This window comes from Grammomys surdaster, unplaced genomic scaffold, assembly GCF_004785775.1.
Source record: "Grammomys surdaster isolate TR1022 unplaced genomic scaffold, NIH_TR_1.0 125833, whole genome shotgun sequence".
NCBI lineage: Eukaryota > Metazoa > Chordata > Mammalia > Rodentia > Muridae > Grammomys > Grammomys surdaster.
In genome coordinates, this window is record NW_021620661.1 from 3,239,586 (window position 1) to 3,265,993 (window position 26,408).

Genomic DNA, 26,408 nt, shown 5'->3' on the forward strand with positions numbered 1-26,408 from the left:
TCCCTCCCTCCCTCCCTCCCTCCTTCCCTCCCTCTCTCTCTCTCTCCTTTCTTTTTCTTTAATTGAAGCAGGACATGTAGGAAAATAACCATGGGCATGGAATGTAGTTTTCGGACAGCTGTGGATAGATGTGCTGTCCACCCTGGGAGTAGTGTTGTCAGGCTCACATCTAGCCTGTGGGCAAGAGAGGAGGGCAATATGGGAGTACTCTTGGTTTCTGACTATTTGTTGCAGACCATCAGTTATTCTTTTATGTGGACGATAGTACAGCGGGAAGCTGAAGTTCCCATTTTACACTGGGCCTGGAGCACTTTAGCTTCCTTAGTTTTTTAATGAAAAATAGCTTACGTGGGTGCCAGGCTCTAGACCGCTTTCTCTGCCAGAGGTAGACCTGAATTCTTACAGATCTAGCAGAAGTCATGGTGTGAGCTTCCAGGTTCTGTCCCTGTCCTCCCTGTTGTAAATAGGCTCCCACACAGGGGTGTATTGCTGTCACTCTAGCTCCAGCTCCTGATCCTGTGGGCACTTACTCTAAGCATGCAAGGTAACCCCTTTAGAGAAGGTAACCACAGGACCTGATTACCAAGCCCCCTGCCCTGCTGGGCACCATGGTGTTCTGCCTGTCAGGATATGCTGCTGGCTAGAGATGACGTAATACATGGGGGTTACCTTGCATGCTTAGAGTAAGCGCCCAAAGGATTGGGAGCTGGGGCTAGAGTGACAGCAACATGCTTCAGCCTTGTTGAGGGTAGGTCTAGTTAGTCTTCCTTCATTCCACCTAGCATTCTGGAGGTAAGTATTGGTTGCCTGCTGTTGAGATAAGAGAGTGGACTCCAAACTTGTTCCCAGGTCCCTGGCTCCTAAGTGGAGCTTGAACTACCTGTACAACATGCTCTGTCCTGCTGTCTTGACAGGCTGCTGTGGATAAGTGTCTTAGTTAGGGTTTTACTGCTGTGAACAGACACCATAACTGAGGCACTCTTACAAGGACATTTAACTGAAGCTGCCTTACATATTCAGAGGTTCAGTCCATTATCATCCAGGCAGGAGCATTGCAGAGTCCAGGCAGGCATGGTGCAGGAGAAGCTGAGAGTTCTACATCTTCATCTGAAGGCCACTAGGAGAAGACTGGCTCCCATGTGGTTAGGTGGAGGGTCTCATTGCCCAACCCCACAGTGACATACTTCCTCTAACAAGGCCACACCTCCTATTGTGCCACTCCCTGGACCAAGCCATAATCAAACCACCACAATAAGGAAGTATCCAGTGAGGTGGCACAGCTCTGAATTCAAGAGCATCAAGTCTAGGGCAGTAAGCACAGTCATTGACAATGCCCAGAACAGCAGCCTATGTGGTGTTACTCTAGGTATCAGTTGTTCTTTAGCCAGAGCTTAGGATGCTACATGGTAGCATCAATTTTGAGTTCTAAATATAAAGCCTTTTCTAGTAGTTTTAGAGAAAAGTATTTTTGTTGTTAGGATTTATGCTTTTAGAAAGTCCTGAGTCAGGTTTATATTAGCAGATTATTGATTTGGTTATTTTAATAACTACAGCTTTTTGCATACAAGAATATATCCTTTTTGTTAATGATTATCTTTTCAGGGCTGTACATGGTGTATAAATAAATCTAATGAAGGGAATGAAAATGTAAACAAGATAAATAGAAGTCTGAATTGTATTTTTTATTAAATAAAATTTGCCTTTTAATGATTTTCTTTCAAGATTCTCCATAATTAGTGGAATATCCAAATATATTCAATATAAAGTTTTATTGCACATCTTTTTTTGGAGATCAAAGGGCAAAACAGAGCATCCTTCATGAATAGTTTGAATCTGTCAGAGAGGAAGTAGGTTGCTGCTTCTGCGTGCCTGTGGGCATGGAGACTTTATAATGTGGGAGCTTGCGGGCTGTGGTCAGGGCTGAGAGTACATTTGCACTCCTAGCCCCCTGTGAATGTACGTCTGAAGTCATGGCCCACCCACTTTCTGAACTGAGTCTGCATAACAGGCTACCATTCACAAAACCACAGACCAACAGAGCAGAAAGAGAACTCAGAAGTCAGAAGTCATCTGGGGCAGTAGCCTTGAGGACATATTTATTTTTGGCATTAGCATACTTAAAAAAAGAAGAATAGTTGCTATGTGTATGACACTAAAGGGTCTGATGTGTTTGCTGGTCCTGGTCTTGTTCCCAGGGTGTCTGCTGCCCACCTCCTGCTACCCCACGTAGGCATCTGCAGTGTGGTATTTGTTCCCTACTAGTTTTGCAGTGGTGTTAGCATATTCTGACACATAGCAACTGTAAGAAGTCTACTTATTAATGCAGTAGTCCCTGTTATTTTTTAGGGAGATGTACTTCAGCACCCCAGGGGATATCTAACGGAAAGTGCAGGAATCTATATATGTTATGCTTTTTCTGAACATGTATAACGATGTTAAAATTTAATTTGTAAGTTAGGCATGGTAAGAGATCATTTGCAGTTACAAAACAGCCCAATTGTAACAATATGATGTGGTAAAACCCATAGGCATATGCTGCTTCATAGTATCTCCCAGTACTACACTTGTACTTTTTGCTGACTGTAGGGGACTGAAACCATGGCTAGTGGACCCTCTTCACTAAAGCAGATGTGTTGAAGAGGATTGTCAGGGAACTCCAGGCACATCTGCCGTCTCCCAGCCTTCTGTGGCTTTCTACCACCCTCCAGAATGAATGTGAGCATCACTCAGCCTAGTGTACTGCACTCCACAATGCAAGGCCTGAGGTGTGTGAGAAGCAGCAGAGAATGAGATGATTCGACTTCCTGTCCCCATTGATACACACATTTTCAAGGTACAAGAAGACTTGGAAGTGTGACAGAGTGGGGCTACCATTTCTGGGAAGTGCACCATATATAGCTTTTGGGTCAGTATAACCTAGGCTTCTCCTACAGGACAGGTCTTTGTGTAATGGAGGGTGACACTTTTCTGCATAGGCCCGTTCCTCAATCTGTACAGTGCTCCTCTGTCCTTTGAGCACTTCCCATCATTCAACAGTGATCAAACTACAGCATCTGTGACTTAGTACAACAGCCTTCAAGGCATAGCTTACATGTAAGAGCAGTCTTGATGGAGAGCCCATGTTACTCTCTACCTCAGGACTTGACCATTATAAAGAAGCAGTAGGATATCTGATGCCACCTTACCCTTGTGGGTGGTACACTAGTCCCAACCAGTGTTGCTCTTCCTCAAACCTGTGATTAATCTTCCCCAGAGTTCTGTGGGATTCCACCATGTCATCCTGTCGTTTGGTGGGGAACAGATATTGAGAAACATTGTACATGATTACTGTTTTTTAGATTGAAAATAATTTTTTAAACAATATATTCTGCTCATAGTTTCTGCTCCTCCAACTCTTTCCAGGTCCTCCCTATTTACCCAATTCCATGCGTTCTTTTTCTCATTAGAAAATAAAATAAAGCAAGACAAAACAAGCAGGTTTTTAAGAAAGAAAAATAACAAAGTGGAAGCACAAGAAACACACACATACACATATACGTTCATACTCTCACATACACATATCCATACATACACATGCATATCCACACACTCATATACACACATGCACACATACAAATACATACATAGACACGCATAAATACACAACACATACACAAACGTATACACACACGCACACACAAAATCACAAAATTGGAAACCATAATGCACAAGCAAAAGACCAGTAACCCCCCCCCCCAATGCCTAGACAAAGCAATATGAAACAAAAGTCTACAAAATAACCACCAAGTCATTTTGTGTTGGATGTCTACTGCTGGGCATGGGGGCTACCATTAAATGTGGCTTATATATCCAGTGAGGCTCCATTGAAGAAATGTAATTTTTTCCTTTTCAAGTATATGTCTGTTGATGATAGCTTTTTGGTTAGGGGTGGGAGCTCATAGCTCCTTTGCCTTCTCAGTGCTGGGGCCCTGTGAATGTTGCCAGTCTCTGTGAGGTCATGTGCATGTCAGTCCTGAGTGTCTGAAGGACACTCTAGTTGTTACAGTATTTCCACCTACTCTTCCACATAGCTCCCTGATCCCTGAGAGGAGGGATTAGATGAAGTCCCATTTAGGACTTCATGTTTCAGGTCTCTCCGTCTCTGCACACTGTCCAGTCGAGGCTGTCTCTGTTAATTACCATCTACTGCAAGCAGCAGCTTCATGGATGAGGGTTGAGGAAGGATTGTATGTCACTAGGGGTCATTTCATGGCTGTGTTCCTGTAACAGAACAACAGCGTTTGGTTTCCCTCCAGAGCCCTGTCCTATCCAATCTTAGGTTCTTGGCCACCTGAGCATTGTCAGCCGTGGGTTTTATCTCTGAATGGGGTTTTAAATCCAGTGTTGGTTGCTCCCACAATATTTGTGTCACTATTGTACCAACTTACCATGTCAGTAGGTCACCATTGTAGATCTCAGAGTTTGTAGCTGGGTTGGTGGTAACCAGTTCAGGGTAAGTTAGCATGATCAGGAGACAGAGACAAAGGTCAGGTACAAGTGCAGACATCTGTCCTTCACTGAGGGTTCAGTATGAGTTATGAAGTAAAAGCACAGCAGAAATGTTGCATGTACCAAATTTTTAAATACTCTTCCTTTGTGCTGTACAGTAGGCAGCTTTGTGCAGGGCACTTACATTGTACTAGGTACTGAAATCATCCAGAGCTGACATGCATGCTTGTGAAGGTTATATGCAACTCCTCCTATTCAGGACTTGAGCATCGTCAGATTTTCTATCCAAGGGGTGCTGGATACCAAAAGACACCTGTTTATTTGTCTTGGGCTCAGGACTATGACATGGTCAGTTATCAAAGTGGCATCATTGTTTTGTAATTCTTGTGACATAGCAGAATGGACACTGTTATCCCCACTTCAAACATCAGAATCATAGGTCTTAGAAAATTAAGTGTAACTGAGACTGCTGGGATGAACCTGGGGTGTTCCCACTATGCCCACAAGCTTGTGCTCTCTGCATGGGGGTTCACACTAATCTCTCTCCTCTTAACTTTCCATTGGTTTTTATGCTGACCTAACTCACAGTTCCTGAGTTGTTCTTGTTCTCAGTGCTCTGAGTCTTGGGTGAATGACTCAGGGTTCCCGTGAAGGACAGAGCACACAGTGACATGAAGCTGTGGCTAAGAATGAATCACTTATTAGTTCTGTGAATGTTGGCCTTTTGCATGCTGAGTCAGCACCACAGCATGATGGAAACTCAGCAGTGTAGTAGGGCTTGGTCATACAGATTGATGTCACATGATCTAGGACATAAGAATGTGCTTAAATCCTTCAGAGATTGGCTCTGCTTTCAATAAGATACTACCCTAGTGGGCACTTTCCCAATTTTCATCCTGTCCCTTTTTCCAAGCTTGGTTTGGGAAGCAGCCCAGCTGCCACCATAAATGGCTTGCTGGTGCCTCTTGGGTACACCTCTATTATCCCACTGTGATGGTAGAAGATGAGTGTCAAATGAACTGTACACGATGAACAGTGTTGCCTTTGTGTCAGGGCAAAGGTTTGCCGAGACTATGAAGAAAGAGCTGGGCATACTAATTCCAGAAGATGCCAGTGTCTAAGAAGAGGACAGATCTCAGCTGAAAGGAGATTCATGTAGCTTTCCTTTCCACGTAGCTAATCTTGGTGTGCGGTCTAGACTCAAGAGTGTTCATGGGAAGCCATGAGACTGCTGTGGTCAGAGGTGGGAGCATGGCTACAGCTACGTCAGGAGTTCATGCACCCTCTTAATTTTTAGTTCATTCCAGTTAGCTTGGTTAATGGTTTCAAGTCCAAATAGAGAAATCGGCAAGCTTGCCCGTTTACATGTTGGGCAGTAAATGTTTACAGAAGTCAGTTTATAATAAGGCCATGCTTTGGGATGTTGTTCCTGAGAAAGGGGAGAACAAGAGGGTAAAAGCATCTGATTTGAGCTTTCCTCTGCTGGGCATGCCTGTTTGAATATTGTAGAATTGCTGATGGTTTCCAGTGTCTTTAGAGAACAAAGCCATCTTCATCCTCTTCTGATTCTTTACTTGTCTCGTCAATTAAATGCACGTGGGAACCTTTGCGTTATCTTCTATTGAGAGCCACATCTCTGCTCTTCCCTGTCTTCTCCTCTTTAATACATTATCCCCTGCCATCCGCAGGAGATAGGTTCTGAGATCTATGATGAATTCCTGGAACCACAGACAAGCCTGTGCTGTTTAAGTTATTGCCATTCCCGTCTTAACCAGACATTTGGCATGCATGCTGGCTGTAACTTGAAGTGCATAACAAGCATATGTCTGTTTTCTGTCACCAGTTTCACAGATAGAAGATTCTCTAATAAATTTTAGGGCATGACCACACATGGGAAAATAGGTACCTGAAAACAATTTATATAAACAGTTTACCCTCACACAACTGTCTCTTAGCTTCCCCCGCCCGAGTGCCCATACTCCTGGCCTTTCCATAGTGAAGTCTGAGGCAGCTTTGCCTTTGATGTAGCTCTACATCACCTAGTTGCTTTATGATGAGCACATTACAAAATCAGAACAGAAGCCTTACCTTTTGAAAACGGAAAGCAGCCTGTTCGCCATCCTTGCGAAGCACTAGAAATGTAGTAGAAGGCTGCACACTACCGAGAAGCATACTTCATATTCTTTCTTTCTGTTCCAGGAAGGCGTGGAAGTACGGGTGGCAAGGATCTTCAACACCTTTGGGCCACGAATGCACATGAATGATGGGCGGGTGGTCAGCAACTTCATCTTACAGGCACTACAAGGGGAGCCGCTGACAGTGAGTACTGCCAAGAGGCTGCCTGTAACCTTTCTTCACACCAGTAAACAAAGGGTGACTTGCTTTAGGGACTTGATGTTTCTCAAGTTGACGTATCATTTCTATAAATATCTCTGCTACCTTCATGAAAGGAGGAACAGTATGTGGGTAGAACACAGCTCAGGAATAGCCTTACAGTGAGCCTTGGGTCCTGTTTCATTCACTTTATGCTCTGGTACTCTTACCTGTGCCAGCTAGCCTGCTTGAACCTTCCCCATGGATTCCTAATGGCCCAAGCTTGCTTTCCTCTTGTAAGTGGCACCTTGCTGCTCCCTGATGGAGGCTCTATGGTCATACCTGGCCCCCCTTTCCATATCATTTATGGACTCCAGCAGCTCTTCCTGGCGGCCTGGCCCTGGACCCTCCCACCATAGCGTCCTGTCTTTGAAGTAGTCCCATTCTTGTTCTCTAGTCGTGTTCTTTCCGCCTGTCCTAAAGCCAGCCTTCTGAAGAGGAGAAACCCAAAGATCCCTCATCTCAGGGACAGCATATGCCACAGACATTTCCCTCCCCTCTCCCTACTCCTTAGACTGACTCCTTCAGCTTCTGTCTTGCCTTCTGGGAGTGTTTCCTGGCATTTTCCCCATTCTCTGTAGACAGAGCTAACTGGACCACTCTCTATATGAAGGCACCATTGGATTCCACTAACTATGTAGTTTTGTTTTCATTGCACTTGGTACCAGTGCAATACTAATTTCCAGGTCCGCAGCAGAGCATTAACTCTGGAAACCAGGACCTTTGTTCCTTCGATTCATAGCTGTGTCTCTGGCCCCAGCACATAGACAATATAAGACAAATGTTGGTTGAATTAATGATTAGGTAATGTGGTGGCTGCTTTTGTTGCAGTGAGTGAAAAGTGACTCGGGTTAGCCACAGAAGCCAGGAGTCTTAGTTGTAACTGCTAGGTGAACCTGTCTTTCGTATCCTTTCTTGCTGCATCTGATTCTAGCCACAGATTTCCCTGATGCAGATTTGGACAGCTCAAAGTAAAAAGTGTTAGAAAATATGGTGCCTGTGATATCATGGACAGATGTTGTTTTCCTAGGTGGAGAATGTTCATGATTTATATGCAAATTTAAAGCCATTTCACAAAATTCTGTCCTGGAATTTTGGTATCTGTGGAGTGTTTTGGAACCAATCCCCATAGTAACGGAGGGATAACTATATTTGGGGTTCAGATGATGTCTATTGAGAAGGGAGATATTCCTGATGCTTTTCAGCCACCAGGCACAGTGACTTACCCAGGGTCATTGCTACCTTGTTTGAAGAGAAAACTGTTATCAGCCTTTGAAGAAAAAGCTTTTCAATTTATTGCTTCTTTGGAGGCTTCAAGGGCCTCGTATAAGTACAGAAGCAAATCCACTGGCAGCTTCAAGAATGCATATATTGTTGGCACAGGTCATGTCTCATGTGTTATCTTCAGGCCCAGCATGACTCTCCCAGAGATGTGGGGAGAGATCATTGGCATTAATCCAGAGACTGCCAGACTTCCCTCTTTCTTAGCCACCCAGGCAGAAGGCCCGTGGAGGCATTTAGTTTATTTTGGGGTTTTATTTATTTGTTTGTTTGTTCCAAAGAATTCTATTGGCCATGAAGGACCTGATGAACTATTGTGCTTTTCTCTTGGGTTGAGATATCCTTTCCTTCCCTTGTCAGGTGGTTCTGTCTAGAAGTCAGCAGGGTAGAGTGGGGAGAGGTGTGCTGGAAACCGAGTACAACGTTGAGCATAGAGGGCAAGTGAAAACTCACAGCCAAGGAGCAGAGTGGAAGTCGGTGGATAGAAAAAAGAAAGAGGAAGAAACATTTGGGGAAGAGGGTCCTGATGGAACTAACCTAACAGGATTCTTGCTGAAGGAGGCCAAATGGCCCCACAGCTTTGAGGAGAAACTGAGGCAGATAGGAGGGTCGAATCCACTAAGCAGTGCTTTTTGTTGACTTCTGTGAGAAATACCCAACTGGACAAGAGACTGACTTGGTTTAGCAGAGGTTGTCATAGCTTAAGTACTTAATGTACACTGTAGAGGACAGTGCTGTGCATTCAGACAGCTCCCTTTGGCATTCTTGCTGTCTCCTACTCCCTGAATGTCTTGGCGACTTCTGGGTGACTTCTAGGTCACCATATTGCTGTGACCTCAACATAGACAGCACTTAATCCCCTGAGAATAACTTTGAGTCTCTAGAATCTCCTTAAATTTCTCTCATCTTGTAAAATGGAGCCAGAGGTACCACATAGACACTAGAGTGCAATGCGGTATAGACTCATGAGTATAGCTGAACACCTACTCTGCCTGGCTTGTGGACAAGGAGTAGCTAGCTTCTGCCCCTGAGGCAGGCAGGCAGGCAGGCAGGCAGGCAGGCAGGCAGGCAGGCAGCCAAGCAAGCAGGAGGGCAGGCAGGCAGGCAGGCAGGCAATAGGCAGGCAGGCAGGCAGGCAGGCAGGCAGTCAGGCAGCAGGCAGGCAGGCAGGCAGGAATGTCTGTGAGCCAAGAGGGCACATTCACTCTCATCAACAGGGCAGTAAGTGCTTTTCAAGGTTGTCCTCTTTGCTCCTGCAGTTTCTGTATCCTGTCAGCAGATATCTTCATATGTAGTACAGTTTATCGTTTTCTCATGGACCTTCTATCCTCAAGTAGATCCTAAAAACAGATCTCTGAGCTAGGCATATGTGATCAGTGTTGAGACAGAGCAAGCAGGATTTTTAATTATATCACAATAGCATGACAGTCTGGGCTCTGCTTCTTACTTTCTGGAAAAAAGTGCACCGGCTGTTAGAACTTTGGAATTTTTTGTGTCATTTTTGTTTTTCTAAGGGACTTCTCCAGGCCCCTCACCTAATCAGAATAAAGCTCCATAGTTGTTTTAACGGAGGCAGAACTGAGGACCACCCAGATCTGTATATCCTATATTCCCATAGCCATCACCTCATCCTACAGTGCCTCTGAAGCCCTAAAATGCTTGGAACAGAAATTTCTCACAGTCTTTATTCAATATATAAAAATTAAGACAATCACAGACACAGTAGTGATGTAACCACATTTTTGTCATTATGGAATTTTTGTAAGCATTCATATCTTCCAGCTCAGCGGCTAACTCAGAACCATCAGCATTACATCAGAGGTCTCAGAAAGGTGAATTCTCAGTGTTGAACCAAGATCTTGCAGATCAGAAGCAAAATTAGTAAGCCTGTTAGTAAGCCTGGGGACTTAGGGGCTTCTTTGGGTGTGCACTATGTAGCTCTAAGCCTCAGAATCATTCCAGGAGCTTGAAGAGTAGCAAGCTTTGTTCCCCCACATCGACTAAATCCAGCTGTGGCTGGTACTCAGGAATTGGTATTTTTAGGGCAGTGGAAATACAACTGTACAGCTAAAGGATCTTAGCTTGGTCTTAGCCACATGTTGGAATTCCCTTAGAGCCAGCTATACAACTATGAACAACCCTGCCCCATAGTTTATCAACCTACTTAGGCAGAATTCTATCACTTGTAATGAACATCATGGTGGAGAGCTCCCACTGAATATTCTTCACATTATTTTGTGTGTGAGGTGTGTCTGTTCCACAAATAGAATCCATGATTGCCATTCGCAGGGTCTTACATGCCTGACAAACAGTAAGACATGGATAGAAGCCAGTTCGTAGTCACACAGTCTTTTGAAGAAAAACTTGATATATGTGTACACACTCATATTAAGTATCAGTACTGAAATACAGAGTATAAGATGTGCTCAAGATGTTTTTATTTTCCTTAATAATTTAATTAAAATACAATTATATCATTTCCTTCCATTCCCTTCCCTCAATCCTTCTTGTATCCTCTTCCTCCAGTACTTCCCATTCCCCTTTACTCCCTTTTAAATTTATGGCCTCTTTTCCTTTGATAAGGATTATTATTAATTATTATTGTTATACACACAAACATTTAAATATATAAATATGTCTGCTGAGTCCAGTGTTGTTTATGTGTATATGATTTCAGGGCTGATTGACCATTTGGTATGGTATAACCAGTTAAAGAGTCCATCCCTGGGGAAGACTAATTGTCCCTCTCTGAGTAGGTGTCAGTTACCTGTAGTTCTTTTTCTAGGGTTGAAGCTTTGTTAGCATGCTGTCATTGGGACTTGTTCAGCAGCCACATTGTTGCAGTACTGTGGGTGCTATTGGAGACACACTCATCTCACAGCAGATTTCCTCTGGCTCTCAGAAGTCTGCCCATCCCCTTTTCCTTAATGTTCCCTGAGCCTTGGGTAGAGGAGTGTTGTAGATGTCTGTTGAGGATGAGCACTCCATGATCAGTTCTCTGTAGTTTGGCCAGTTGTGGTCTTCTGTGATAGTTTCTTTCTGATGCAATGAGAAGCTTCTTTGGTGAGGGATGACTGTAGATATACCAGGCAAAGAGGGTTGTAAGCCTTAAGGTGTTGTGAGCCCATGTCAGTGCCTCTTCAAGGATTGGTTCTGACGTCAGACCCACGGAATTCCAAGGAGCCCACTAATGGTTTCAGGGTGGTTTTTCTCAAGTCTAACTCTTGGTTTCCTTCTAGGTATATGGATCTGGGTCTCAGACACGGGCATTCCAGTACGTTAGGTAAGGCTCTTGTCATTATCCTTGGTTCTGAGCAGACGGCAGCAGTAACAGTTCACTGTACATTTCATAGTGTACATGCTGGTTATTTCCACAGCTCACCTAGGCATTAAGCTAATTTTAATATTTGATTGGGAAGCTCTTGCTTCTCTGTTTAGAAGATTGATTTTCATCCACTATTTCTGTGATTCCTGGCTAATCTTTTACTGCCACCTAGTGTTGCATAGATAAAAGTTATCTAGCACTGAGGGGAGCTTGGATCATTAGTACTCCAGGCCAATTAGTCATCCATCACACCTGCAGATTCAGATGGCCAACCAGCTTTTGAAAACATGGCTCTTTATCATGGAGAGAGTCTTTAAGAATGTAAGGTAGGAGTGTCTGAATGGTGACTTGTGTGGACGCTGAGGCAGGCTCATGACTTGGTGACTTTTATTGTTGTACTTTAGAGCTCTACCTAGGGTTTTGTTGGTCAACACAGTTGGTAATTATAAGCAATTACCACACTGAAGTACCTTCTACCTATACATAGCTATTACAAATTCTATGGAAATTTCCAACACCTTTGGTCATTGTAAAACCTAGTTCTGTATTTTAATACATGTACTTTTGCTCAAATGTCTGTTGGCCAGGAAATGCCATCCCAAGTGTCTTAGAGCCTTCCAAGGGTACTGTAGAATAAGATGTTAGCTATCGGGTACAGGTCTGAGTATCTTCCAGCCTCAGCCTGAGCGACCATGTCCCATTCAATAAGGACCTTAATAGATGTTGCTTAGAAAAGTGGAAATCCTACTTTTATTTTTTTTCCTGAAAGTTAAAATCACCAGAGTAGACTTTTCCCTGTAAGTGTGTAAACTCTCAAATGAGATGCAGAAGAAGCTGATAATAAATGCATACCACAGGCAGTGTTTGTTTCCTGAAATTAGAGTTAGCTGCTCATTTGTTGCCTAGTAGGTTAGTTTATTCTAAGAGACGGTTTCACAGGGGAAAGTTGTCCATCCCTCCCTCAGGACAGTTTCTGTTTTGGAGTGTAAAGCTTGGACTATGTGCTTGGAGAAATGTACTGGGGCTCATTTCTGTAGCTGTGTACTGTACCATCTCTTCATAATAATAATAACAATGTGTTTCCATCCCATCCCCCTTCACCCACCCTCAGTCATGCACTTCCAAGGAGACCTTAATGTCTTCAAGTACAGAGATTCAACCTTGAACTACATAGTCAGGACCCCAGACTTTCTCATCTTCTACCGTCATAAGACTTGATGTACTACAAGGGGCACTGGTTAGAAACCTGTCTTCTTCCTGGTTTCAGTGACATCTCATACAGAACTAAGTAGCTTCAGATACATGTGGTGGGCGGGGAAAGGGGAGATGATTAAAATACTTTAAGAATTCAGCAATGTCTGTGCTGTGTGCCATCCCAGCTAGAATAAAACACGGGGCATCAGGCCTCTCATGGCCACAGCTCACACACCTAGTCGCTGGGTCCTGCATGGTCACCTCCCATACTCACCTGATACCTTGGAGAGAGGCTGTAAGTAGTTTCCCTGTTCATAGATGTGAACCCTTTCAACAGAGCCTTTTTTTCTGCACTGCTGCCATTGTCTTGGTATCTGAGATCACCAGGATGTAGCCACGTTATGGGTCAGTTTCTTGATGTACACTGTTTAGTAGAGAACTGACCAAATTGTGACTATTTTTAACACCTCCCCACCCTTTTAAGAAACTTATTTTTTTTTTTCTTCACAGTAAAAGAGTACCATGCTCCAATCTGTAGTTACTGTCCTTGATTAATTGTTCCCAGAGCCACAGTTACCTCAGCAGTACTACAGGGACCCAAGGCCTACATGGTCATCTGCATTGACATCTGGCATGACATGTCTGATACTTTTTCATAGCTGGGTTGTGTCCTCATTCACATAACAAAGGCATGTTATATATTTCTTAAAAGTCACTTTGTCAAAATGACACTTTTAAAGAGCTTCAGGCTGCATGAGTATGACTTATACAATTTTGACTTTAAAAGTTGCCAACTTGTTACATACAAGGTGCATGGCCCTCCCTCCTCTCCCAAAGAGGATGACTACTTAAGAACAGTCATCTTCCAATACCACATTACCCTACCCTTTAACATATAAGAGCCATTTCGGATGCTGCTGAATGGCAGCTTTTAATGTCTCCTCACAAACACACAGAAGAATGTGCTGTGGATTTAGTGACTACTGCCATGGTGATGAAGTGACTTTTTGCCAGTTTCTCTTAAAAAAAAAAAAAATCGCTAAAGGTCAAAGGTGGTTTGCATTTGTACTTGATCTGTGAGAACAGAACATAAAGCATATTCATACAAAATTTCCATTGTTGAAAACTGAAAGGCAGAAATAACCTTACCAAATGACACACCAAAAAGAAAAATAAAGACTTTTTTTCCAATTAAAAGAAAAACAAAACAATCTTGGGTTTTCTTTTGGAAGCCAATCATGACCCATAGTGGCCTGCGCCTTGTGGTAAAGCTGGAGGAAGAGGGAGAGGTTTCCAAGTGGGCTTCATTCAGAGCCATAGCTGCTGTACATGGGCGGAGAGCAAGCGCTTACATTCCCAATGAGGTGTCATTTTTACGAAGTAACTTTTCTTTAACAGAGCTACACTTTAACGCTTCTGAAACTAAGAACCAAACCTTGGTAAGCGGAAGTTTGCTTACTTCTCGTCACCTTCATGGCTCAGCTGATCACAATTCATCTGAAACATCCAGATGCCCCGACAGCTTCATAGGACGTGTTAAGGGTGGGCTGCTGGAGGCTGGGGGAGGGGGCGGCAGCTTTTATTGATTTCAGTGCTCAGGTTGTTTGACTGTCGCTGTGATTTGCCAGTATGGAGTTTGCATACTGAAGTCCATTCATTTCTGTGGAGCTTATTTTATAAAACAATCACAACTTTTGTTTTGGTCAACTAATATGGGTTCATGAGGTTTCATCAGAGACCCTGCAAATGCCATCTTGGGGGTATATATACCTACTTTAACTTACTTTTGTTGGTCATTGATTGTTTTCAGAAATGCACAGGAAGGGTAGATTTAACCCATTACCGTCCTCCCACTGTGTTCACCACCCCACCACACCAGTAAAAGCAAATCCCAGTGTGACAGGACTCATTCCATCTATGCTACATCCATGAACATGCTAGCATTACAAGCACCATCTTAATTTACAGGGTTTTATTTCTACATTCAGTTTTCCATTTGGGTTTTGTTTTTGTCTGGGAGGGGTTGGTACATGGCCTCAGCACTTCAGCACTCTGGCGGCCAGTGCCTGACCTGACTCTCCTTTCTTTCCCCAGTGATCTGGTGAACGGCCTAGTAGCACTGATGAACAGCAATGTCAGCAGTCCTGTCAACTTGGTGAGTACCATTTTGCCTCTGCTTTGCAGGTCCCAGAGGGTCTTTTGTGACAGGCTCTCCTTGCACATGGCCAGCTTGTTAGGGCATCTGCGAAGTACTCAAGCGAAACAAAGCAGGGAAAGAGACTGAGAGAAGATAATTGTGAGGCCTTCACGAGCAGTGTAGTGAACTTCCTCTGCCTGAAAGACTTTCTGTAAAGACCACAAGTATAAGGTGGCTGAAGCTTATGATAAAAGTCCCTGCTTAGTTGTTTATACCTGTACAGTCTCTATACATTGTGTTCCCTTATTCTTTTTAGGAAGCTTTTGTACAAAAACATTTAGGAACTGTTATTTATTGAGAAATCTGCCTTCCCTCAAATCACAAGATGTCTGCCAGGAGACGCCCAAAGGCACTTCTCCATGTCTCCCTCCATCACTTTAGTCTGCCACTTTGCCTTTTTTTGTGTCTACAATTAAGCCTGGGCCTTCCTGAAACTTTGATCTCTGGGTCCAGGATAGTCTCAGAAATTGGGAGCTGGGGGAATTTAAAATTCACAGCGCTCAGGCTTTTCTGTGTGTGTACTAGGGCAGTATACTTGAAGTAAGAGTAACTGGTTAGAGAAATGGTGGCGCACCTGCCTAGCATGGGCAGAGACCTGCGTTCTGTCTTCAGCACTGCAAAAAATGAAGGCAGCAGCTGTTAGAAAGTGTGATGGAAAAAAGGCAGAACAGATCTTAACAACTTCCCCATCCCACCCCAATAAGTGACATCATCAAGCTCATGGAGACTGTCCCTGTGGCTCACCCAGAACACTAGTCTGTGATAGCGCCCATTGCTGCTGCAGCTTTCTCTGTAGGATCATTCGTCCTGCGCTGTGGACGGTGTTGGCACAGTTCTCATAGAGGAAGTATGTTGTCCTAGGAGAACCAGTATTGAGAAACCAAAGATGCAGAGTAACTAAAGTGAAAGAAAAGGGAGATTAGAGTTACTGGTCCTGGAAGCTCACCCAGTGTGGATGCCCCCTTTTAAAATGATCTTGACTTACCTGAAGGCCCTTCTTCAGAACAGACAGATGAAGGTCTAAGGTAGTATATATTTGTATATATGAAAGCATTCCAGACTGTGCCAGTGGGACAAGAAGCTGGAGTGAAGTTACTTGGAGACAGGGTTGTCTGGGAGTTGATGATTGATGCAACAGATGTCTCTGAGTCAAGTGTGGTCCAAGTTGGGAAATCCTGCCATTGTCATGACATTTATAAGAGAATCCATTTCTTTTTTTAGGGAAATCCAGAAGAACACACAATCCTGGAATTTGCTCAGTTAATTAAAAACCTTGTTGGTAAGTAGGCTGTTCCACTCAGAAAGAACTCATCTGTATTTACCCTGTGTCAGTAGCACCTTCCTTAGGAAGGGGAAGCTGATTAGTTGTATCAGAGCAGTAATTTTAAGGAGGAACATTTCTAGTTCTGAGTTGGCAGTTAGAGGGAGGATGAAATGAGATGGGTTTGACTCCCGGGTCTGGTTGCAGGTCTTGATGGAGTGTGGGGCAGAGATTTGACCTCCAGATGTGGCACAGGTGTGACACAGGTGTGACACAGGTGTGGCACAGGTGTGGCACAGGTGTGACACAGGTGTGACACAGGTGTGACACAGGTGTGACACAGGTGTGACACAGGTATAACAAGCACTGCTCCCATTGAGACCAAGTTTCAGGAGCATGGAGAGAGTGACATTAGCTCTGGCCAGACTGGATTAGGCTGTGTGACATTGGAACAGTGTTCCCATCAAGGAGCAGGATGTTCCTGGGTCTGGCTTGGCTCTTGGGTTGCAGGTGTCAAGAAGGTACTTCCTGACCTCATCCTCGGGCTTGCTGGAACGCTGGGAAACCTGGTCTCCAATCCAGAAATTCGATTTCAGGACATGCCAGTCTGGCCTGGAGCATTATATGATATGTGTGCTTCAGGCTGCTCTGACTTGACCTGCTATGCCCTTGGCTGAATGGGCTCCTCCTTCTTGGCTCAGGGCTGTGGTGAGCAGCTGTGTACAGCTGGAATCCTGTTTTGTTACAATGGAGACTGAAGTCTTCTGCCACATAAGCATAAACTGCGTGGTTCCAGTAATCCCGTTCAGACTAGCTTCCCAGTTCCCCATTCCCACTGTGGAGGCAAGGTCTGCTCCACTCCCCATGTGCCTCCACTCACCATGTCTTTGAAACCTCTACTGTCCAGATGGAAACCATGGGCCAGACGCTTTGGTAGCATGGCACCGTGGGTGTGAACTCTGGCTTTTTGGATCAGAGTGTGCACAGTGATCCGGATGCACTTCAGAGTTTAGAAAACCCTGACCTGCACACTAAGGATTTAGGATTTCTACCTTGCTGCAGAGTGTGTGTGTGTGTGTGTACAGCAGTGATCCGTGTGCACTTCAGAGTTTAGAAAACCCTGATCTACAAACTAAGGAGGACTTAGGATTTCCATCTTGCTGCTTTGTGACTCTGTGTGACTGTGCTGTATGACTTACCCATACATTGTTGTCTGCCTGGTGGTCACTGCAGTAGGTCTCTTTTGTGATCACTGGGGTCTAGTCCCCCACCCCTGGGTGCTAAGCCAGGCTTTTCTGTCCTCCATATACTTTATACAGCAGCAGAACTGACATCTCACATGACATGAGTTGGTTCTGTACTTGCTCTGGCTAGAGCACTGATGGCCAGGTTTTCATGGGCTCCAGGTTACCGTCTACATGCTGTTGGTTAAGAACAGGACGGTGTAAGTCACCTGATCTCCACGAGAGGGGATTCTCAGAGCTTGGACACCCAGGTGTAGCCCATTTAGAACATCTCCCTCCAAGATGGCTCCGAGCCACATTTACACATTTGTGTTTGTGGGACTGTTCCCCACAGGCAACAGTTGCACCTGTCACCTGGGTGGAGGTTTGGCCTTGCCATGAGCCCTTTTGCTCTTTTAGGAGGCTTTTGTGGTACCAGAAGCAAGCATGGCACCTGATATGCTTATAGAAAGATAAGGAGAGAGGGGAGATATGTTCTATGGATGCGTAGTCAGGTATGGGGGAAGGGGATGTCTCAGCAGGCCCATGCCGAGGCATCCCTTGCCCGTGAGGGACCAGCCACACGAAGGTATAGTATAGAACAGAGTTTATTCAGGGCATGGGGAGAAGAGTTAAGAGGGTAGTAGAGGCAGGCCATGAGCATGTGGCGGGGGGCTGAGGGAGGAAAAGGAACGAGGGGACAGGGAGCAAGAAGGCAAGAGAGGAACAAGAGAACAGGAAAGGGAGGAGGAGGAGGCAAGCAGTCCCTTTTATAGTGGGTCAGGCCTATTTGGCTGTTGCCAGGTAACTGTGGGGGTGGAGTTTAGACAGAATGCTAACAGCACCTGCATGTGATTGCTTAGTAATAGCCATGCAGGCACACTTCCAGGTTTGTGAGGACTGTCCTGTGTGGCTTTGTTAGAACTATAGAGTCCTTGCTTACAGGTGTGATTATTTTCCCTGCATCTATGGATGGTAAAACTTTGCCCCTTAGATGGATGCATTTGGCCTTACCTTTTTTTTTTTTCTTAACTCTTTTTCTTTTTTTTTCCATAACTCAGGTAGTGGAAGTGAAATTCAGTTTCTCTCTGAAGCCCAGGATGACCCACAGAAAAGAAAACCAGACATCAAAAAAGCAAAACTGATGCTGGGGTGGGAACCTGTGGTAAGTTTGAAGGAGGTCCACTGCCTCGAGAGAAAGGCGTTCACCTCCCTTGTCCTTCTCCTCCACAGCTTTGGCCCTTGTTAGGAGGTTCCCTGTGAAGTAGGGAGAGCCTCAACATCCAGGCAAGCACAAGGTTTTCTCCATAGGCCAGTCAGGGGTATGGGATCCTGTTAGTGAAAATGGCTGGGGCCTCTCATACGGCCTCTGTTTTTTCAAGAGTATATAAACACATTGCCCTCTTTTATTCTGTTGCTGTGATAAAATACTCTGACCAAAAGCATCTTGGGGAGGAAAAGGGGGATTATTTAGCTTATACTTCCAGGTCATAGTTTATCACTAAGGGAAGTCAGAACAGGGACCTGGAAACAGGCACCATGGAAGAGGCCTGCTGATTTGCTCACTGGTTCATCCGCAGCTAGTTTTCCTATATATCTCATGACAGCCTGCCAAGGGAGCAGTGCTATCCTGTGTAGGCTGGACCGTCCTGCATCAGTTAAGACACCAAGGTAGTGTCTCACAGGCATGTCTACAGATTACCCTGATAAAGACAGTTACTGTATTGAGACTCTTTTACAGGCAGTCCTAGTCCGTCAGGTTGAAAGTTACTGTTAACTACGACATCCATCAATCTCCAAAGGCAGTGTTAAGGTGTTTATGTTGTTTTTCTCATTGCTGTAGTAAAATTCCTTAGAGAAGCAACTTAAAACGGGGGAAAGGGGCCGGGCGGTGGTGGCGCACGCCTTTAATCCCAGCACTTGGGAGGCAGGGGCAGGCAGATTTCTGAGTTCGAGAGTTCGAGGCTAGCCTGGTCTACAGAGTGAGTTCCAGGACAGTCAGGGCTACACAGAGAAACCCTGTCTCGAAAAAAGACAAAAAAAAAAAGGGGGGGCGGGTTGTTTTGGTTCACAGTGTCATAGGATTTCAGTCCATCGTGGCGGGGAAGGCATGGCAGCCAGAGCTGCAGTCTGTGGCAGTTGCTTCTCACATTGAGCAATAGGAAGCAAGGAACCTGGGCCAAATATAACCTCCAAAGGTCCCACTGCTCTGGAAATAGTATCATGAGCTGGATGACATTTCAAATTCAGACAGTAAGAGGATAACAGCAGCATAATTGCAGGGCCCTGGTGTCCAGAGATGGATTAGATGAGATTTCATGTAAACAAAGGTAGTCTAGTCATCAAGTCCCCAAGCTGATGGAATGCAACTGGAAAGTGTGAGGACTGAATGACATGGAGGAGGGTGGGCTTCCATACCTGCCTGGGACTCCTATACTGCTAGGCTCCTCAAAGTCTGACCTACTGGACCAACAGTTCTCAATCTGTGGGTCTAGACACACACCCCGGGGTCACATATCTGATATTTACATTACAACAGTAGAAAAATGACAGTTCTGAAGTAACAATGAAATAATTTTATAGTTGGGGTCACCACAACATGAGGAACTGTATTAAAGGGTCACTGTATTAGACATTGAAATCTGTCCAGCTTTCTTTCCCTCACTCCTAGGCTGCATTCATATTCTGAAGCCCCAGTCTCTCCTTCTCAATCTGTTAGTGGAGAGCTCCTCCCTGTCCCTGAACACCCATCTCCCAGACTGTATGTGTCTGTCCTTATAGGTTTATCTTTGAAAATTTCCCTGGCCAACCAGGTTGCAGGAGCAAGATACATCTTTTCATCTACTGTCTGGCTGTTTGTTCTTTGCTGAGCCCCTCTGGGCAAGCATGTAGCCTCATATGGCAGCTCTTCCAACAGCTATTACAGAAGCAGAGACGTATTAAATAGAGGATAAACATAGGGTAGATGGGGCTGTTGTATGTGTACTAGAGGACTCATCAGGAGGAAAGATGTTGCCAGAGCTCTGCTCACCTGTTAAAAACGAATAACACAGTAAATATAAGGAGGTAGACTCAGGAATGTCAGAATCTGTTGGGATGTTAGACGTTTAGTTCAACTCTTGTGCTGGTGTGTGATACCTTGAGTCTGAGAAATCTGCAAAGGACAGAAAATTGGTAAATGAAATAAAACTGAGTTTGCTCAGACTTAAAACCTAGTAGTCCCATCTGAACAAAGCAAAACACAGAAGCAGAAGTCCTGGGTCTCTGAGTTTTCTGTTTTTATTCATTTATTTTATGTTTGTGAGTGTTTTGCCTACATGTATGCATGTATACCACATGCATACAGTGCTCATAGAAGCCAGAAGAGGACATTGTTGTATTCTTTGCTACTGGAGTTACAGATGGCTATAAGCCACTAGGAACCAAATTTGGATTCTCTGCAAGAGCAACAAGTAGCCTCAGCTGTTGAGCCGTCGCTGTTCTCTAGCCTCAGGTTGTCTACGTTTTTGAAGGAATTTATCACCTGTCCTTTTATTAGCAAAGCATGTGTTTTAAACAATGTTTGTGGGACATATTTAATGCATATTTACTAAATAAATACTCTTGGTTATGGATATATGTATGTATTTAGAATATGCATCTTATCACACATCATCTGAAAGGCATGGAGATACAGAATATAAGACGTTTGCCATTGAATTCTTTGTAGTAAGAGTCTTAATTGGTAGGAAATATAGTAGAGTCTCATCCACAGACGCATGCTCATCTCAGACATAAATGGTGAGTATGTGTGGGAGTATGGGCAGCTACTGAGGAGACATATAGTCTTACTTTTAACTCCTTACCAGATACATAGTTGACAAGTATTTTCTTTTATTTTGTGTGTTATGTCTGCTTACTATTTACTTTACTGAGAAAAGTTTTTTAGTTTGATTAATTTGTCTAATTATGTTTCCTCTGCTTTTAGAATCTCATGTAATGAGTATAGAGCAAAAGGCCCGTATTTAAAGCTTATACTATGGTGTGTTTTGATGTATTTTGACACCTATAATGCTATTATCACAATGAAGACAGACTGACACACATCCACACATTTACTCAGGTTTTTGGCTGTGCCTCCCTCCCTCCACAACTTTTCCTTTAGCTTTTGACTCAGCAGCTAATTGGCTTCTGTTTCCTGTTTCCAGCTCCTGGTTAAGATTGCATTAAATGCCATGTTTCGTGGTCCTTCCCTACCTAAGCTGTTGGTACAAGTTCAGGTGTGTCATTGGAGAGGCCCGGTGAGGCAACTGAGGAAAGCTCCTCCGAGCATCTTCCTCGAAGGGTTTCCTCCAAAGAGTGGACTGACAAGTTTGAGAAATAGTCTTTGCAGCTAACTGTAGCAGGCATGCCTGCAAGAGGAGACTCGGGAGCTTGGGGGGCTTGAGGTCACTTGTTAAGTTGCAGTATGTGTTTGAAAGCAGCTCTCAGAACTTGAGGCACCTCTGAAGTGGCCCTGAGGCACTTTGTCCAGAGTGAGGCTTTCAGTGTCCTGAGACAGGAAGCTGACTGCAGCCTCTCATCTCTCAGGCACTCTGCTGTTGGCCTCAAGGAAGCCTGTCTGCTAATGGTACCTTGTTCCTTTTTCTCACTCTCTCCATCAGGTCCCATTGGAGGAAGGATTGAACAAAGCCATCCACTACTTCCGGAAGGAACTAGAGTATCAGGCTAATAACCAGTACATCCCTAAACCCAAGCCCGCCAGAGTGAAGAAGGGCCGGACGCGCCACAGCTGAGTTAGCCTTAGGATTTGAGACTCTGTTTTACCCTTATGAGGTGGACTTTTGTGGGATTTTTTTTAAAAAAAAAAAAAAAACTTAAACAGGTGTCACGAAGAACAAACTGGAATTTAATTCTGAAGCTTGCTTTAAAGACATTGATGTGCCTAAAAGCTCCCTTGAAATCTGCAGACTTTGCCTTGCACTTTTTAAATCTGTCTTTTTTTATGTACAACAGCCTAGATGCGTCTCTGCTATTTTCAGGTTTTTTACCTTGCTGTTAGAGTGTATGCTGTAACTGTCATTGACAGTTTTATTTACTGGTTTCTTTGTGAAGCTGAAAAGAAACATTAAATGGGGTGGAAAATGCCAATTTTATTTATAAACGGGGATACTTATAAATGAGACGTTACACTATGCATAAAGAATAAAAATCCTAGAGGTATTATCAGGTGGGTGGTGCACCAGTGTTTATTTGGGGACAGATGAAAGAACTCTGTTGGAAAGCTTTGTATTTCTTTTTTAACTCATAACTTTCTGAAGGTCTAGTTTTCAGTTGCAAACTTGACTTTGAAACATCCCTGTTGGTTCTTGATCAAAGATATTTGAAATCACTACTGTGTTGTGCTGCATATTGGGGTGGGTGGGGGACAGTGTTAACATATTCTTGGTTAACCATGGTTAAATATGCTATTTTAATAAAATATTGAAACTCACCAGACATGGGCTTTGAGCTACAAAGATTGACTTTCTGCTTTACATCAGATGATGGTCTGCTGAGAATAATACTTGAGATCTTAGTCTGAGGACATTCTGAGAACATCCAGGTTTTACCATATTTAACTTGAAGTGTGACTGTTAGAACCGTCTGTGTGCTGCATGGGCTGAGTCTATGCCTATGATACACAAGTGTATATGTCTTTATCTGAAGTGCTTAAAACCAGCTGTTTCAAATGTCAGGATTTATTTTTGTTTAACTTGGGAATATTTTCCTGAACTCTGCAATTTGAACATCCTCAATCCCAAAGCTGAAGAGTTCTGAAGTCTCAAATTCCAGTGTCTCTTCAGCATTGGGGATTCAGGGCTTGGAGCCCAAATTAACTGTGTGTGAAGTTTTCAGAACCCAGCCTGGGTTTAGATAAGTTTTGTATCCTGTAGCAGCACCAACCAGGTGGAACAAAAACTTCCAGTTTTCTGCTGTGGAATTTAAGCAAGTTTTGTTGAATGAAATGAAAATCTTAGCAGTTTTTTATTTTCGTTAAGAATTCTCTCAAGGTTTGTGCTAGGATTTTATTTTGCACATTAAAATAAGTGGAAGGAAAACACAATGCACAAAAGCAGCCTGTCTCCAACCAGATTGGCCCTACATGGTAGCAGCAGAAACCCAAACAGATGCCCAAGGGATGAAGGTGTGGACCAGGTGACAGAAGTGACTGGAAACAGGAGCACATATGATATCTATCTGAGTTTGGTCTGTTCTTCAAAACCATGCTGGGCTTTTTTTTTTTTTTTTTTTTAATGAAAGGCTCTAGAATTCAGCCAAAGATGCTCTGACTCTGTCATGCTAAATTTACCAGAAGATTCTGAAGCTGGACCAAAGATTGAACATGATATAAGAAAGAAGAACCAAGAATAACCTACACAAACATACACACTTGCTAAGCACTTACTTGGTCACTGACTACACCCCAGCCTCTTTTTCTTAGCCCCCATTATTTCGGTCTGAACTGAGTGATACATTATTTACAAAGATGGGGTGAGCAAGCAAACGCTTGCTTGGAAATGAGTAATGCTCAATTTGGACCAAAGAAGGATGTGGACAGAAATAGCTCAGAGCTTTATGTATAATTATGAGTGTCCAAAAGCCTGAAGACCAGAATTCCCTTAGCTTATTATACACTAATATCTGGAATTCTTTCATAAGATTCACTCTTCTGGTATCCATAGAATATTTTCAAAGTAGTAGAAGAGGGGTCAGTTCAGCATGGCAGTCAGGATCATAGGAGAATGGACTGGGAAGTAGATGAAACTTCCCAGTTTGATCTGGGCATGCTCCACTTGGACCTGTTTCTCCAGATACACCCTGCCTCCTAAAATGACCACAAACTCCCAAGTGGCACCACCAGCTAGGAACCAAGTATTCATTGTGTGAATCTGTGGGGGACATTTTCCATTTAAATTCTAACACAGTAAAACTCTATGTAGGTCAAGTAGCCAGAGAAAATTCATACATACAGAAAGTCGAGCTGTGTACACCCACAAATGCTGGAAAGAGTGAGAATGAGGGGTACCTTACACACTGAACTCATCTATATAAGTGTCATGTGGATATATAAACTAGTGCAGCCAGTGGAGATTCCTCAAAAACCACAGAAAGAACGTCTGTATGAGCCAGATGTGCCATTCCTGGATTTACATCAACATATCTCAGAGATACTTGCACTTCCATGTTTCCTGGTGCACTACACACAATGAGCAAGATATCTAACCAGTTAGGATCTCCATCAATGGATGAACTGAGTAATCAAATTCTATATAAATACATGATGGAATCTTTTTAAAAAAAAAAAAAAACCTCCCTCCAGACACTGAACTTCAGCAGACCTTGCCCACTGCCTTGAGACTACTTAAAACTGTCCTTGATCTGTTTTCCTACTTTGTATTCGGCCTAATTTAAGCTTACGTTGCCTTTGAGAAAACAGTGTCACCAGTCTTACATGCCTGGATTTCTTGTGTAATCACGTTTACAGCTTAAGCTAAATGCATAGCTTTAGTGTTCAGTCATGTGCTGTTCCATACCCCTGACCTAGAACAATGTATGTGTTGTGCTAATTAATCATTTGCTGAAAACAACCAACAGGTTAAAAGAATCCTTAAACAAAACCAACATCCACCATAAATGTTGGAAGCAACCTGTGGGTGTATGTTGGACATCTGTGTGTGGTTTTGAGTGCTATTCTGGGTCAGTCAAGTAATTTCTTCCCTTGTAAAGCTCTGTTAACTATTTCTGTAGAAAAGAGTGCCACACCCTTTTCCTTTATTTCCGATACTGCTCAGTAGTTTCCTATACTGCTCAATAAACACAGAGCAGAGCCCTTTGTTAGGAAGAGACAATGTGGAAATGGATTAGACACACCAGAGACAACTGGCAGGCCATAGACCACAAACTACATGGATACAGAAGACACAGGGAGAGCAACGGAGAATCCAGATTCAGGCTCACTTCATCAAACTACTCTGAAGAGAAGACTATTATTTAGTTTGGTGTTAATGCAGAGTAGTACATGCTGTAATGGGGAACGTTATACAGAGGTCTGAGGAGATGGCCTAGTAGGGTGAAGTGTGGTAGTGCATGTCTGTAAGCTCTTGTGCTGAAGGGACAGGGTAAGGGATGAAGGCAAGGAAAGGCAGACATCTGGGGCTCAAAATTCAGTCTAGATGGTGAGCTCTTGGTTCAGTGAGAGACCCCGTGTAATAGTTTTAATGAGAATGGTTCCCATAGGCTCACATGCTTGAATACTTAGCCCAAAGTTGGCGGAACTATTTGGGAAGGATTAAGAGATGAAGTCTTGTTAGAGAAAGCTTGTCACTGGGGGTTGGCATTGATGTGGGCTCACATCCTTCCCAGTTAACTCTCTCTGCCTTGTGTTTGTATCTCAAGATGTAAGTAAGTAAGTAAGTCTGCTCCTGCTTCAGCATCATGCCTTCCTGCCTGTTGTCATGTTCCCTACCCATCATGGCCTCTAACCCTCTGACACCATAAGCTCCAAATAAACCCTTTCTTCTATAAGTTGCCTTGATCATGGTTGTCTTAATTAGAGTTTCCGTAGCTGTGATGAAAACATCATGACCAAAGTGGAAGTTGGGAAGAAAGGGTTTATTCAGCTCACACTTCCAGATCATAGTCCCCCACCAAGGAAGTCAGGGCAGGAACTCAAGCAGGCCTGGAAACTGAAGGCAGGAGCTGATGCAGAGGCTATGGAGGGGTGCTGTTTAATGGCTTGCTCAACCTGCTTTCTTGTAGAACCTGTATCCACCAGCCCAGGGATGACACTACCCACCACAGGCTGAGCCCTCCCACACTGATCACTAATTAAGAAGATGCCCTACATCTGGACCTCATGGAGGCATTTTCTCATCTGAAGCTCCTTCCTCTCTGATGACTGTAACTTGTGTCAAGTTGACACAAAACCAGCCAGTGCAATAATGTGTTATCACAGCAATAGACAAGTTGCCAAGACATTTTGTGTTAGAGAGAGGGGGATAGATAGATAGATAGATAGATAGATAGATAGATAGATAGATAGAT

The 26,408-nt window shown here is 43.8% G+C and overlaps 1 protein-coding gene across 2 annotated transcripts in view; it reads left to right on the plus strand.

The window, feature by feature from the left end:
- Positions 1 to 22,825, plus strand: part of Uxs1 (UDP-glucuronate decarboxylase 1) — a 69,795-nt gene extending 46,970 nt beyond the window's left edge. For both annotated transcript variants that reach the window (XM_028789439.1, XM_028789441.1), the window contains exons 10-15: positions 6,688 to 6,807; positions 11,382 to 11,425; positions 14,756 to 14,816; positions 16,080 to 16,137; positions 18,404 to 18,507; positions 21,986 to 22,825. In XM_028789439.1, coding sequence (XP_028645272.1) covers positions 6,688 to 6,807; positions 11,382 to 11,425; positions 14,756 to 14,816; positions 16,080 to 16,137; positions 18,404 to 18,507; positions 21,986 to 22,117 — 519 coding nt within the window. In that variant the 3' untranslated portion in view covers positions 22,118 to 22,825. The remainder of the gene's footprint in view (positions 1 to 6,687; positions 6,808 to 11,381; positions 11,426 to 14,755; positions 14,817 to 16,079; positions 16,138 to 18,403; positions 18,508 to 21,985) is intronic.
- The last annotated feature ends 3,583 nt before the right edge of the window (positions 22,826 to 26,408 follow it).